Here is a 15,544-nt window from a genome sequence, read left to right as displayed (position 1 = left end):
GAATTAATTCTCTTAATAAACAGCAATTTATTTTATGAGAATATACAATTTTAATCTGAGATCAATGAATGCTTTGTTAAATAATATAATGGTGAGTGACCAGGTGAGCAAGTCTGTGTCTTTATTGATGCTTTGCTGCAGGCTTGAGTGCTCGGTGGGGGGTGCAGATGCTGTTTTGCTGGTTGGGGGGCGGGTAGTCATTGCCTTGCTGCTGCTTGTGTGTGGGAGGGGGAGCTGGGGGGAGCTTTGAGGTTCTAACGTTTTAACTATCATTCATTCTTTGGGGTATTCCTCTGATATTGTGAGTGTTTGCGAAGAAAAAGAATTTCACTCTGAAATTAAATGTACCTATTGAAGAGATATGTGGGAAGGGCAGGTATACAAAGTCTGGCAACAGAAATGACAATCTCACTTATGGGAAGGCCTAGACATTATTCACCTTGTGGCAGAGGAATTTAGAAGAGGTCACATCACAAGCAACTTCAATTAAGTTAATTAGGTGGAAATCAAAATAAATTGAGAATGCTGGAAATTTTAAACAAAAACAAACAATACCGCGAGGTAGTCAGCAGGGACTATTTCTGGTTTTGCTCTAGTTAGGTTCAACCAGTTAGTTTTGTAGACTCAATGGCTATGTTGCACAAACAAAATTCCTATTCATAATCATTTCAAAACAACGTATACTCTTTCAATAAAACGCAAACAACAGGAATACTGCAGATGCTGGAAATTCAAGCAACACACATCAAAGTTGCTGGTGAACGCAGCAGGCCAGGCAGCATCTCTAGGAAAATACTCTTTCAATATTATTTTTCATTGTCCACTGAAAGAACTTTTCACTCCATTAATGATCTTACCTTGGTGCAGGAAGTTCAAACTTTGCCACCCGAGCTTGTGTCTCATTACAACATTCAAGTCCTTGTTTCGATGGATTATGGGATCCCTCTTCATCATCACTGTCTCCAAGGGCACTGTCAGAACTTTCATTTCGAGGAATGTCACCATCTATCCGTAGTGTAGATTTCTTCCCAGAATCCTCTTTTTCCCCATAGGGGATGTGGGGAATGATTCTGTCTTGACAGTCCTGATCACCAGAACTAGAGATAACCATAACAGAAGTAGTTTTCATGTTACAAGTCCTCATTGTTTCAACCATTTCTTTATCATTTTGCCCAGTTGGTACAGAGGATTCAGCCGCTGCATCTGTTTTGTTGCTGCAAGCAACCTTGGTGGTTCGTTCTCTTAGTGTACTTGATTCAATACTATTGTCCTCAGTGAAACATTCCAAGATACTTTTTTCACAAGGAACTCTTGAAAGGTGTTGCTGCCTCTTTGCCTCCACCCTTTCTTCAACTTCAGTTACCTCTAGCTGGTCCACAACAGGTTGACGGAAACCATCAATTTCTGACAAAGCAGTATCATTTGGTATGGGAACATCAGTACTGTTTTCTCCATCTTGATGTTCAATATTTCGCTCCACCACCTTCCTTCTAGAATCAATGTCTGAATCAGGTGAAAAAGAGCAGCCAAGTTGAAACATCACTCTGTCTTGCAGGTGTGGGCTCCTCTGAAGGGGCCTTTCTGGACAATTTATGCCCGTACTGGCACTGGAATCTGGAGATTTTTTCGCTGGCGCCAACTTAACTGTGCCTAATGGCATCAAATCAGAACTTTTAACCTGCCCAACTGCCTCATGCCCAAGTGTGTGTACCTCATCATTACACGCAACCGTATCTCTCACTGACTGCACCTTGGTTTCCTGAACTGGCACCGCAATCGCTCTTAAACTGACAGTATTGTCCAGATTGGTTTCATCTCCAGCTGAAGGTACTCTACAGCACTGTCCAGAGGTCTGCCTCTCACACGTATCAAGTTCAGTATTTCCACTATTTCCACTGCTGCTAGGTCTGAGACCTAAATCTACACTAGTGTGCTTGTCTTTTATTACAGCATTTCTTTGTCCAGCATTTGTCAGAGACTGAACTGGAGTCTTGGGACCAGGGTCATCCTTATGGACAGTGACTACAACATATTCAGATTCTTCCACTTCTCCCTTCTCTAGTATAGTGCTGATCACAGCTCCTGATTGGGCAGTCTCACTTTCCAAGAGCTTGCCGTTCCATAGCATCTCATTCTCCTGAAGATCTGAGCATCGTATGAAGTAACTAAGGACATAAAGTAGTTGCTGAACGAGTTCTCCACGCTTCCCAACTACCACAGTTTTGGTGAGCCTCACTGGTGAGCCAATTGCTCCATATAAATCGCCTTAAAAAAAGAGAAAAAAAATATTAACAGTTTTTAAAAGCTAAACAAAACTTCTTAAATACTTTAAAAACACCATTTTAAAAAATAAACACGTTAGGCACCAAGATGCACAAGGAAGTGTTCCAACCTACATTTATCCCTCAAGTAAACATGTTACAGTTCATTTACTTTATTAATGCTTATAGATCATTTGTTACTGTGCAGCTTGCATAATTGACAATATTTTGATGGCTGTGAAGGATCAGAATCAGGTTTAGTATCACCGGCATATGTTGTGTTATTAAATAAGTTGTGCAAAAATGAATATAGTGAGGTAGTGTTCGTGGGTTCAATATCCATTTAGAAATTAGATGGTAGAGGGGAAGAAGCTGTTCTTGAAACATTGAGTGTGTGTACCTCCTTCCTCACGGTAACAACGAGAAGACGACATGTCCTGGTTGATGAGGGTCCTTAATGATGGATGCCGCCTTTTTGAGGCATCACACCTTGAAGATGTCCTGGATATTATGGAGGCTTGTGCCCAAGATAGAGCTGACTTATAAAGATAGGAAAAGGACTAGAGAAAAGCCCACTTCTTTGCAATCTTGGAAAAGCACTAAATGAGTGCAGATTTTAAGATACTGGGCACTGCTCATTTAAAAGTAATTCCTATACACAGACCAGTATTTCTGTCTCTGCTCCTGTTTCACTCAATCCCACTGTTCTTTTCATTAAGCGAACCTTCCCAGGTCCACTTTGCAATGCGCTTTCATTCATACTGTCAAACATGTGAATGCCTGAAGGGACCAGAAGAGCAACTTTTTAAAATTCAGAGGTTGGTGCAGAGGAAGTGGTAGAAGTACGATTACAACATGAAAGGCATATGGACAGGTACATAAATAGGAAAGATTTAGAAGAATATGGGCCAAATATATTTCAAAAGACATGTATGATGTCTGTCTGTCTAGGTACCATATCTGATGCGGACGTTGGTGACCATGGTTTTCCATACAGATCTATCCTTCGTTCTTTGGATGACTTCCATTTCCTTGATGTGTAACCACCTGGCTAGTCTTTTGATGTACATAAGCCGAGGTCTTCCCCTAGGTTTGCTCTGCTCGATCTTTCCAGAGAGCATGAGTTTTTCTAGCTCTAGCATTTCTTTGTCCAGCATTTGTCAGAGACTGAACTGGAGTCATGGGACCAGGGTCATCCTTATGGACAGTGACTACTACATATTCAGATTGGATATGGATTATACAAGAGGTAAAAAATCATTTTGTATAGGAGTTGTTGTGATTCAGAATTCATGACAAATGGGTGGTGAAAGGTTTACAAAAGGGAATCCGATTAATGAGCTACACAAGAAAAAACTGGAAAAGCCAAGGAATAGGATAACTTGATGAAACAGACGTGATGCATGAATACCACAATTCTACGTGCCTTCAGGATTTAATCCATCACTTTATGCTGCACTTGTTCTAACCAATACCAACTACTCTCAAATTTATGTTGTATATGAAGCAGCAATGCTGCACCTGCTACTTTCAGAGCTTATTGCAGCTAACTGAAAAGCAAGCCATAATTCCAATTTCCTAATACAGATTCAAGATTTTGAAATCAGCAACTCTCAAGAAAAACTCCAAAATCTGGTTGCATACTTGATGCTTCCAAACAAAACTGGAAATTTCTAAGTGAAAACATTAAAGCTATGGAAGTTGGAAATCTGTAATAAAAACAGAAAGTCATTCAGCAAATCTGGCAGCATTAGTTGAAAAAGAAATGGAGTTAATAGCTCCAACATGAAGACCTTTCACGAGAATTGGGGGAAAAAGAGAAACCGCGCTTGTTTTAAGATTGAGGTATTGGGGAGACATAGCTAAGGCAAAGGGAATATTCTTGAAGAAGTGAGCCATACTTACCAAGTTGAGCCCAGAGAGGATTGTATGGATGTGATTTACCCAGTAAATTCACATTCTGTGATGCGTGTTTCTCATGAAATGTTTTTATAGGCGGAAGGTCATTTGGCATAACTGTGGGCACCCAGGCCAGGTGATATGTGAGCACAGCTGTCAGCAAAGCTGAAAGGAACCTGAAATTGGAGAAAAACCTGGCTTACCAATAGTTTCAAGACCACCTCAAATTTTGAATACTGATGAAATAGGCACGTCACAAAATTTGGGCTGCTTCCTGAGCCTGTGCCAATACCTCAGCTGCAGCTTTTGCAAGTCCAAAAGAATTTAAAGCCTCACTATTGCCATTGTCCTACAAAGCAAATCAGTCTGTGAGTGACTACTAGGCCTCAGACAGTGGATCCCAAGGTTCCATACCTGGACCACCTTAGTGTCCTTTTGACTGCTCACTGTTGTTATACACCTTTTAAAACAGTTTTTAAAATGCAAATGACTACCAAATTGTAATAAGTTGTATTGACCAGCACCTAAGTTGGTCATTCCCACTTTCAGGAATGAGCATGAAAGATGCCCTTTGGCACAATGCATTGAAGCTGATCAAAGTGCTAGCTAAGCTCGGCTGCGTGTGGCTAATATCCCTTTAAATCTTTCCTATCCTTGTCCATATGTCTTTAAAATGTGTAATTTCAACTACCTCTATCACTTCCCCTACAGATCATTTCTTGTACACAGCACCCTCTGTATCTGTCACTAATCAGTTCCTTCCCACAACTCACTAGACAATGAGCAGCCCAACTGAATGAAAATTATAGGAAGAACTAATCTTTTTTTTTTAAAATCAGTAATTTAAAGGCGATACGAAGGCTCATTTTTTTCTGATTATGGAACCACAATATGGAGAAAAGATACACACTGAGAAAATGTAGTAAGTACTGCCTCAGGTTACAAATGCAAGCAGGTTTAATAAAGAGAATTAAAAAATGCTATTAAACAGTAAGTGAAAAGAGCTGCTCTAAATGCCAAAATGGTGGAGAGATGTTATTAGCTAACTGACTGACTCCTACTCAAATTTAGATTATGGAAAAACAGAAATGCCACAGTTAGAAAGAATCAAAAATCTTTGAATGCACACGGTTGGTATCCAGACCACTTTGGATGAAACTATCTTTGTAACTATGTGACCAATGGATCAAAGTACCAAAATGAAGAGGTAGATGACAACAGGCCATTTTGCTCGATCCCAGGTTTGTTTTCTGTTGCCACATTGAGCTTCTGATATTCTCATCCATCCATCTTGCAAAGCAAAGCACTCAACCAGACCTTCGGTGGGAATCCTGAGGACCAGCTTTAGAATGACTCTCTTGTTGCGATCAAACACCTTTGACAATTACAAAGCATTGTGCTAATAGACTTTAAAAAAAAACAAAAAAATCTCTGACCTACAGTGGTGAGTCCAGACGACAGATGCATCAGCATGTGACCTCCAGTCACCTCGGGTTTCTACCCCCTCACATAGGAACACAGAAATCAGAGACAAGTCTAACAATGAGGATGACTTTGGCATAGGTTCTCTGCAGACTCAGTGGCAAAAGAACATTTCAGCCCAGTGTCTGAGTGAACACACCTAAGGTCAATACACAATTTATCAGCAGCTGTCTAACATGGTATAAACAACTTTGTGATACTTTGACATGAGAGAAATGTCAATTTTAATATTTAAGAGAATGTATACATACTGATTCTTAGTTAATTGCTCTATCAGCAAGGTAAAATCTCTGACAAAATGATGACACAGCTTTTTCTTTTCTGATGTATTAAACATCATGGTAAGCCAAGCGGGGTCAATGATCCTTGGTGCAGAGTAAAGATTGTATATTGTGGTCCTGAAAAGCAGAAACAATTATAAACATCAGCATTTTCTTGCCATACATTACTTATACATCAATACATGCATTACTTGATCAGAGAAGTTTACTTTCACACAACAGAATTAAAAATAGACTACTTGCTGTGGTCCAAATATCATTTTGTATTCTGTTAGTCTTTTCACAATTTTTCCGACTGTTTATTTTTGTAGTTAAAGCAGTTTTTATATTGAGGGAAGTTGATGGGCATCAGATTCAGATTTTTTTTTTGTCACATGTACATCAAAAGATACAGTGAAATATGTTGCTTGTATTAGCAACCAACACAAACTAAGGCACCAACATACATGCCCACAATGCTTGGCAGAACACCACTGGAAAAAAAACAGCAAAACAAGCCTTATTCCACCCTCTCACCCACCCACACAGTCCACCAACCCCAGGAGGTCTTGACTCCAGTCTGACTTCTAACTCTGCACATTCCTATCCCTAAGCTGATCCCTAACTCCCCTCTCTATCCTCAAAACCATCTCTACGAACCTAACACCTAAATCTGAGCCACAACCTCAATGGAGAGCGCAGTTCGGCGTCACCTTGACCAGAAAAAACTTGATAGTAAAGAGAAAGGTGGTGCGGAGATACAAGATCAGCCACAATATTATTAAATGGCAGAGTGGGAACAAAAGGCAAGTACCTTTTACATTCTGATTCAGGTATTATGTTAATCAGCATGAACTAAAGCATTTAATGATAAAGATATATTAGGAATTGCTTAAGCTGTAAGTGCCTGATGTAGGCATTGCCCAGACATGAGGATGTCATATTGAAACAGTAGGCATAGAGGGACAGGAATGCGCAGATTCAGAAACATTTGCAAGTCTGAAGCAAAAAAAAAAGAGAAACAGTTATATTTGGTCTAAGGTCTAAAGGAATGATGTCAAAGTTTAAACAGCTGTGGAGTAGAAATTGGTAGAAAACATTCAGGTAACTGAACTATGTAATGGTATGAATGGTAGGAGAAGATAGCGGCGCGCCTGCGCGTGCGCAACCCTTCAGTGAAAAATGATATCGTATCTGTTAAATAGGGGCCGTGGACAATTCTGATTTGATGGAGAATGGATGTGAAAGCACAGAGGAACATCTGGAGAAATTTCTGAAACGCTCGTTCGCTGCTGTCGTTACTGTGTGGTCGGGGATCTTTCGGAGGGTAGCCTCAAAATCCCCGGCCCTGCCTGCTTTTGGCGACCGAGAAGGAGGTTGAATCGTTCAGACAGAGATGGCGCTCAGTACTCAGTGTCGGACAGCTGATCAGAGCTCAAAGTTTTCAGATGACTCAGAGTCGGATTGTGGTTGGCATGGCAGGGAGCGTTTTCCTTCCTTCTCCTGTCTGCGGAAGATGTGGGACATTGGAGAGACCTTGAACTTCACTGTGCTCATGGACTTCTTCATCAAGTTATGGTATTGTTGCACTGTTGTAACTATATGTTATAATTATGTGGTTTTGTCAGTTTTTTCAGTCTTGGTCTGTCCCGTGTTTTGTGATATGACACCAGAGGAAATAATGTATCATTTCTTAACGCATGCATTACTAAATGACAATAAAAGGGGACTACATATCTTCATAATCTAAAAAAAATGGGCTCGGTAACATAGCAGTTTCTGTAATGTTACCACAGCTTCAATCCCACCACTGTCTTTAGAGCATTTCGACATTCTTCCCGTGATCTCATGAATTTCCTCCAGGCGATCCGGTTTCCTCCCACATTCCAAAAACGTACAGGTTCATATTGGTCACGAGTGTAATTGGGTGTCGGCAGCGCAGACCCATTGGACCAGGTAAAGTACTCAATGCACTGTATCTCTAAGTAACAATGACTTAACACCACAGTAAAACTTCCTGCAATGGCAGAGACACTAATTTACAGGCGTACCGTGCACCTGAGGTGGGGTGGCGGGGGGGAAAGAGGTCAGCTACATTTAGAAAGTGGGCTGCGTCATGATTTTCTATAGCACGAAGCTGCATCATCTCATGTCAAGAAATGTACTCTGAAGTAGGCAAACTCTACAGATGAAATTTAACATGGAACCGCAAATTATGAAAAGGATGATTCAACTGGATGGGAAGATGACAAATTGTAAACAAATGGCATTTATAAAGGGTACGCAAACAGCAAGATCTCTGCGTTTGTACACAGCTTTCAATGGTGGAGAAGGTTGCTTAAAAATACGGGATCCTCTCAGTTATATTAATGGACAAATGAAGCTTTTTTTTATTTTCATAACCCTCTTGCAGATAGAAGTAGTGCTGCTATCTCTACTCTTAAATAAGTACCAGGCTACAAACTGGAAAACTTATCAATGGGGCAACAATCAGATTCCATCACTGGAAGTCTTGTGCACCTCATTATTATCAGTGGATCTAGCAGGTGAATTGATTGGTTAATGCAGCACATTATTTGCATAAAAGAGCTGAAAAACACTCCCATAGAATGCAACAAGCTACTCCAAATATTGGTTAAATTATCGTTCATCTTTAGTTGGAGAATAGAGCAGTGAAAAGCCCTGAAACATGAGGAATGACATCCATAGAGTTGCCAACACCATCAAAAATAAGCATGTGGCTTCTGAAGAGAACAATAGGTGGGCAAGATCTGTTTTAGTCTGCCAGATTTTCATGAGCTCATTGGAACTATTGCTCCAAATAAAGTTTTGACGTATTTCCAAGGTCAGTAATAAGCCAAAGGACACCATAGAATTGGGGCTGTTATGTCTATTAGGTCACACCATCCCAGTCAGAAAAATAGAGTGTTTGTAATAAATTCACACAGTACAATCAATGTGTTATTTAAGTATGCAGCACCTTATCTAACTCTGAAATTGTTGCCAACTCTGCCTCTTCTCAACCCCTCTGGTTTACTCTGGTGTACTTGTACTGTTCCCATTTCCCACCCCTAACCAAAGATGAAGGGGTCAGCAGAGATTGGTCAACATATTCAATGTTATTTCCCATTGTTTCAATGCTGAATTAACTAACGCTTTTTTTCTTAAACACAAATGCCACAATAACATCTAGTTAATATCAAGGGGCACTGCCAAATTCAATGACTTAACAAGCTAACCCAGGACTTGACATCACTGATTCAGGGAAATAGTACAATCATGCTCCATGTTGCCTTTAAAAAAAATCATCACTGATTTCCTGTATGTTCTATATTTCCTTCCGCATTATCCCCTTAATTATACATTTATTTTTATTCAATCTCAAAGTGCACCCATGATTTTTGTTGCACTTTATCAACATAGTATATAAATGTCAACATCAAAGAATGGTGCAGAAGAGATTCTCTAGTATGATACCAGGAAGTGAACCAGTTTGAAGCAGAGGTTTTCTGAAGAGCTAGAAGTATTCAGAGTTACAATAAAGCTATGATAACACTGATTGTCTGAACAATCAACAAATTGATAGGTCGATGGAGTACATCCACTTGATCGAAGATGCAAAATGCAAGGCAGAATTTCACAATGGAGAAAGGTGCCATTTGATTCAACAAATCCATGAAGGTGTCTTGGCTTACATGAGCCATTTGAAAATTTATTTCATACTCCTGTTCCTTGTAGTTATCTAAAATCTTCTCAAATGCATATACGCTCTTTGCCTCAACATCATGCAGCAATTGGTTCCAAATTCTCATTTTCCAAGTTCAATTTCTTTCTCTTTGTTATTAGGTAATACAAATTATTTAAAAACAAAACAGAGGCTATCAGAGCATAGAAATCTTAAATCAGAAACAGTTAACATGAAATGGATAAATATTTGAAATAGAAAATTTGAAAACACAAGGTCTTTGCATGTTAGCTCAGATTCAACAAACAATGGTGATGGAAGATTAAACCAAATCACAAATAAGTTTTCAACTACAGTGCCACGTAAGGCTTCTATACAGCCCAACAACCTTAAATTCTAAATGTGCATTTGCATAATTCACATTACGTGTTTAACTATATATAAAAAAGACAGTGTGATCTTTTTCCTTATCTTTTAGACATGGGTTTCAAGAGACAAATCTTTTAAATTATATCTCTAAGAACTGACAGAAAGTAAAGTCATCTCCCTTTTACTTGGGCCAGGAAACACCTATTTAGGTACTTGGACTTCAATATATTATTTGTGGATTATATTAATCATTACTAAATATTTGCAGAGTAATTCTGATAACCTGCCATATAGGAAACCACAGTAGTACTCATGAGCAAAATTACTCAGTTCCTTCAGATCTTACCTGAATTCGCCCAGGCCCTCCATTACCCGGCTGATGTAAACTTGCACCCTCTGACTAGATTCGGCAATCTTTCTGGAAGAGATCATTGCCTAACAAGAAGATTTTAAATGGCTCAGATCAAGTTCTCATAAATTGTTGTTTACTCTCATTATAACATTTCATTGCCAATAAATAGAACACTTCCTAACCTCTTATTATTCAAATTACAAACACACAAGTACTTTGCCCTAACACTGCAAGACAGTGTAGGCTATGGAAGATGCTGTAATAGTGGAATATTTTCTATTTCTCCACACTTGCTGCCAGCAGAGCTTTGCAGAACAATTAAAAAGCTCAGTGTCAAACTATGCGATGTTAAATAAAGGGCTCTACACCAAAATCATGATTAGTGCTGTTGAGAGCACCTACACATATTATGCATGATATTGCATTGAGGCTCAGGTGAACTGAAGCAGCACGGGAGCATAAAGATCAGGAAGCTGAGCCAAAGAGTGGGAGGCCAAGAGGTTGAGGGAGAGAGTAAGGGCAAGCTAGGCTGTCAGCACCAATGTACAACATCACCGAAGGACAAGTAGGTGATATGTATATTTTACCCAGTCTTTCCTGACTGACACAGACTCCAGTATGGGCACGTTTATCTACACTACCCCTCAGCTTTGGAGCACCTGGACAACAGCAAGACAGCTGTTTAGCAATTACAGGTCAACAGTTTGCACCATCATCTCCTCACTACTGATTAGCAAACTTCAAAACAAGTGCCCTGGGCTTCTGATTCATCTCAGATGACAAGGTAGAGTACGGATCAGCTGGCTGACTGGTGTCAGAACAACAACCTTCCACTCAACAACAGCAAGACCAAGGAATTGATTGTAGACTTCAGGAAGAAGAAGTCACGAGAACACACACCAGTCCTCACTGATGAGTCAACAGCTCCAAATTCTTGGGTGTCAACATCTGAGATATCTATCTTGGGCCCATCAAACTGATGCTATCATGAAGCAGGCACACTAGTGGCTATATGTACTTCATTAAAAGTTTGAGAGCATTTCGTATGTTAGCAAAGACTCTTGCAAAGTTATACAGAGAATTCTCACTGGTTGCATCACCGGCTGGAATAGAGCCTACAATGAGCAGAATCGAGGGAGGCTGCAGACTAAGCCAGTCCCATCACAGACTAAACTCTCTCCACCTTTGAGGACAACTTCAAAAGTCAGTGCCTCAAGAAAGTGGCATTCATCACTGTTGAATCTCGCCATCTGAGACGTGCCCTCTGCTCACTACTGCTACTGGGGAGTAAGTACAGGAGCCACACTCAACATTTTGGGAATAGGTTCTTCCCCTCTACCATCAAATTTCTGAGCGTACGATCACCCTTTGAACACCATCTCACTATTCCTGTTTTGCACTTGTTTTGTGACAGTAATTTTTCTGTTTTGTACTGCTGTCACAAAACAAAAATTTTCTCATCAGTCATAATGAACTTGATGCCGTTATGTTCAGCGGTGAAAAGTTTGAAATAACGACATGGAACAGAGATGGCGGTGCTCTGATGTGCTGAAGCTGTAACCTGTGGAAACCAGTGGACCCCTCCAGACCAAACTCAAATCAAATGTTGGCCACTCAAGGACTTTGGCTCAGAGTTGCTGAGCTGGAGTTGGAGCTTCAGATACTGCCTCACATTTGTGAAGGAGAGAGTGTTACTTGGACACAATTAGCCTCAAAGTGGACATTGCCTGAGATTGCCTCAAATTTGATGAGCAGTCGGACATATGGATGTGACTACATTGGGAATAGTTGGGAGCTCTGGAGGAGTTTTCACTTTTACCCCAGTTTAACAGGCAAGTCATTGCTGTTCCCCATTTGGACAAGTGTAGAAACTGTAGGAAGGATGTATGTACCATTCAGAAAACCACAGGGGGAACTTCAGTGGGGCATGAATAGAAAAATGCCATCGAAGATAAAATAATGAGAACAAACATTGTTCTTTGCAGCAAACACAGAGCATTGAAGTCTGTGTTGCCTGCCTAGTATCAATCTTCTGGGAAGGAAAGGGACGAAGTTACTGTGGCCCACGTAGGCAGGAATCATGTACTTAAGGCCAAGGTGGTGTTTTGATGAGGGATTAGAAATAGTCCAGGGCAAAACTGATTAACTGGGCCACAAAGGGTGATAATCTCATATTATTCCCCAGCCCCATGCAAATTGGCAAATGATAACAAGATAGAAAGTAGACTGATGACTGAAAGACTGGTGTGAGAGTAATGGGTTCTGGTTCACAGGTGACTGGCACTGGACGAGGGGTGAAAGAGCTCTTTGGTTTCAAAAAGCTTCATTTGAACCTACTGAGACCAGCACTGTGACAAATGGCAATGGCACAAGTATGATTATAAACAGATCCTTGGCCAGAGCTGGGTTGGGGAAGAGGATTTGAGTAAGAGGAAGTTTAATAAATCTCAAAGCAATGAGACAGTAGTAGCACAGGGTAATAAAAGCTTGAATAATCAAACTGAAGGGATATACAAACACAAGCATGTCACAGAAAAACAGTGAAAAGTCAAAGCTTATAGCTGGTTATCTGAATGCATGCAACATTTGCAACAAGATAAATAGAAATAAATGAGCTGATTTAACAGCTATTATAGAAACACTGTTGCAGTGTTTCCCGGACAGGAACTCCATATTCCAGATAATTAATATTCCAATGGAATATGCAAAAGAAAGTGAAGGCAGGGTAGTGCTGTTAACTAAACATTGTTTCAGTGAGGTGTCAATGAACAAGGTACAAGTAATGACTAGCATTATACATCAGCTTGATAGCAATAACGAAAAGCAGGGGAAGGACAAGTTGGAATGGTCTACAAACCCCCAAAACAACTTTGACAACTACAAAACAGTAATACAAAGTATGTGAGGAAAAGTGAAAGGACATGAAAGAATGGAGACAAGACCCTGCAGATGCTGGAAATCTTGAACAACATAACAGTACTGGAAGAACTCAGGAGGCCAGGCAGCATCTATGAAGGGGAAATAAACAGCTTGGTATGAAGGCTCCAATGCATAAGACCGTGAAAGGTTGCTGTCGTAGGCACAACCCTTCCCACACTGACAACCTCATCAAGAGGTGGTACTTCAAAGAGGCGGAATCCATCACAAAGACACCTCACCATTTAGGATATGCCCTTTTCTCTTTACTACCATTGGGAGGTGATACAGGAGCCTGAAAACTCCCACTTAATGATTCCCCTCCACTGTAAAATTTTTGAATTGCCAATAAAACAAACAGTAGTTCATTATTCCTTTCTTTTGCAGTATTCCTGTAGTTTTTAGCAATTTTTATCTTTGCACTGTACTGTTGCTGTAAAACAATAAATTTCATGGCACATAAATAATATCTGATTTTGAGAACTTGTAATTCCTATCACAACTACTAAAGTATTAGAAAAACTAAAAACAGGCATGTTGCCTGGATGCAATTGCCAGTATCCAAGAGTACGAAAATCAGCTACACAGATGTTATAGCCATTAACATTTTTCAAAACTCACTTTGGAAGCCAACAGTTGATTGGAAAACAGTGAAGCCTTTGTTCAAGAAGGAAATGAGACAAAATGTGGAACAATAGATCAGTTAACTTAAAATCTATTGCTTAGAAAATGCCGGGCTCTGTAATCAAGGAAACGTAGGCTATTAAGGAAAGCTAAAAGTGATCAAGCCAAGTCTAGGTGGTGCTACCAAAGGAAAATCACTGGAAAAATTGCTAGTTCCGAGGATGCAACAAGCAAAATAGTTAGGAAGAGATCTACCAGGCAGTGTAGTCTATTTGGTTTTCTAGAAGGTATTTGATAAGGTGTCACGTAAAAGGCTGGTGCATAATACAAAAGTATGCGGCACTGAGGAAAGTGTTAACATGGATTAAAGAATGATAATCATATGGATGAAAAGGACTGAGTAAATGGGCTTTTTTTAAAAAAATGCCTTTTCAGTCTTAAAAAAAGTACCCCAAGGAACAGTCTTGGCCCTTTCATGTACACATTTGTACTTACCAGTTATGTTAATGACTTGGAAGGGACAGAGTCCAAGCTGGAATTTAGAGGGATGGGGGTGGGGGTGGGGGAAATCTCATTGAAACCTTTTGAACGTTGAAAGGCCTAGACAGAGTAGATGTGGAAAGGATGTTTCCCATGGTGGGGGTGTCGAGGACAAGATGGCACAGCCTCAGGATAGAGGGGTGTCCATTTAAAACAGAGATGTGGAGAAATTTCTTTAGCCAGAGGGAGGTGAATTTGTGGAATTTGTTGCGACAGGTAGCTGTGGAAGCCAGGATACTGGGTGTATTTAAGGCAGAGATTGATAGGTTATTGATTGGACATGGCATCAAAGGTTACGGGGAGAAGGCCAGGGAATGGGGCTGAAGAGGGGAAAAGGATCAACCATGATTGAATGGCAGAACAGACTCGATGGGCTAAATGGCCTAATTCTGCTCCTATGTCTTATGGTCTATATCCAAGTTGAGTGATGCCACAAATACCTCACTGTTCCAGTGACCCAGTTTCAATCCTGACTGCCAAAGGTGTTGCGTGACATTCACACACTTTTCTCTGTGATCGCTTGGGTTGAGTAGTCCAATACCAAAGAAGTGCAGACTGATGGGTTGCGATCCTCTGAAGTGTGTAGGTGACAGAATCTGTTGTATGCTGATTGGAGTGTGATCAGTATTTGAGCATTGATGTGGGCTTGTTGGGATGAACATGCTGCATGACTTCATAGCTAGTGGGAGAGCATACTGGGACTCCGTAATAGCACATGGACAAGTGAAATGAGCAGGGACATTTTTTGCCATTGGAGTTTAATGTAGGGAAGTAAGAGGTCATCCACATTGGTAAAAGGATTCCAAAGACAGCTTTGAAGTGGAGAAACTACAACTGAGAAAAAAAAATCTAAATATTCTGGTGCAAGAAAAGATACCATGCAGGTGAAGCAAGTAATTATGGAACAGCATACTGGCCTTGATTATGTTCGGGCTGGTGTTTAAAAAGAGCATTGTACAGGGTATTGGTGAGGCCACACCTGAAGTACAATATAGAAGCTTGATCTGTTTATTTAAGAAAGGGCATACCAGCACTGGAGGTAGTCCAGAAAAGATTCACAAGGACAATTCCTGGGAAGAGAGAATGTCCAATTCCAAAATTTTAAAATCAGATCTCTATTCTTCAGAGATTACAATTATTGAAAAAACAAGATCCT

General features: G+C 40.2%; 1 protein-coding gene across 3 annotated transcripts in view; it reads right to left on the bottom strand.

Moving 5' to 3' along the window:
• LOC140196569 (folliculin-interacting protein 2-like) overlaps positions 1-15,544 on the bottom strand; it is an 87,629-nt gene that overhangs the window by 19,894 nt on the left and 52,191 nt on the right. For all 3 annotated transcript variants that reach the window (XM_072255999.1, XM_072256000.1, XM_072256002.1), the window contains 4 exons: positions 10,303-10,391; positions 5,894-6,040; positions 4,167-4,336; positions 858-2,265 (listed from right to left, as the gene is read on the bottom strand). In XM_072255999.1, the coding sequence (XP_072112100.1) occupies positions 858-2,265; positions 4,167-4,336; positions 5,894-6,040; positions 10,303-10,391 (1,814 nt within the window). The remainder of the gene's footprint in view (positions 1-857; positions 2,266-4,166; positions 4,337-5,893; positions 6,041-10,302; positions 10,392-15,544) is intronic.

Source organism: Mobula birostris, chromosome 4, assembly GCF_030028105.1.
Source record: "Mobula birostris isolate sMobBir1 chromosome 4, sMobBir1.hap1, whole genome shotgun sequence".
Lineage (NCBI taxonomy): Eukaryota > Metazoa > Chordata > Chondrichthyes > Myliobatiformes > Myliobatidae > Mobula > Mobula birostris.
The sequence above is the reverse complement of the archived record's forward strand: the minus strand, read 5'-3'. Positions and strand labels throughout refer to the sequence as shown.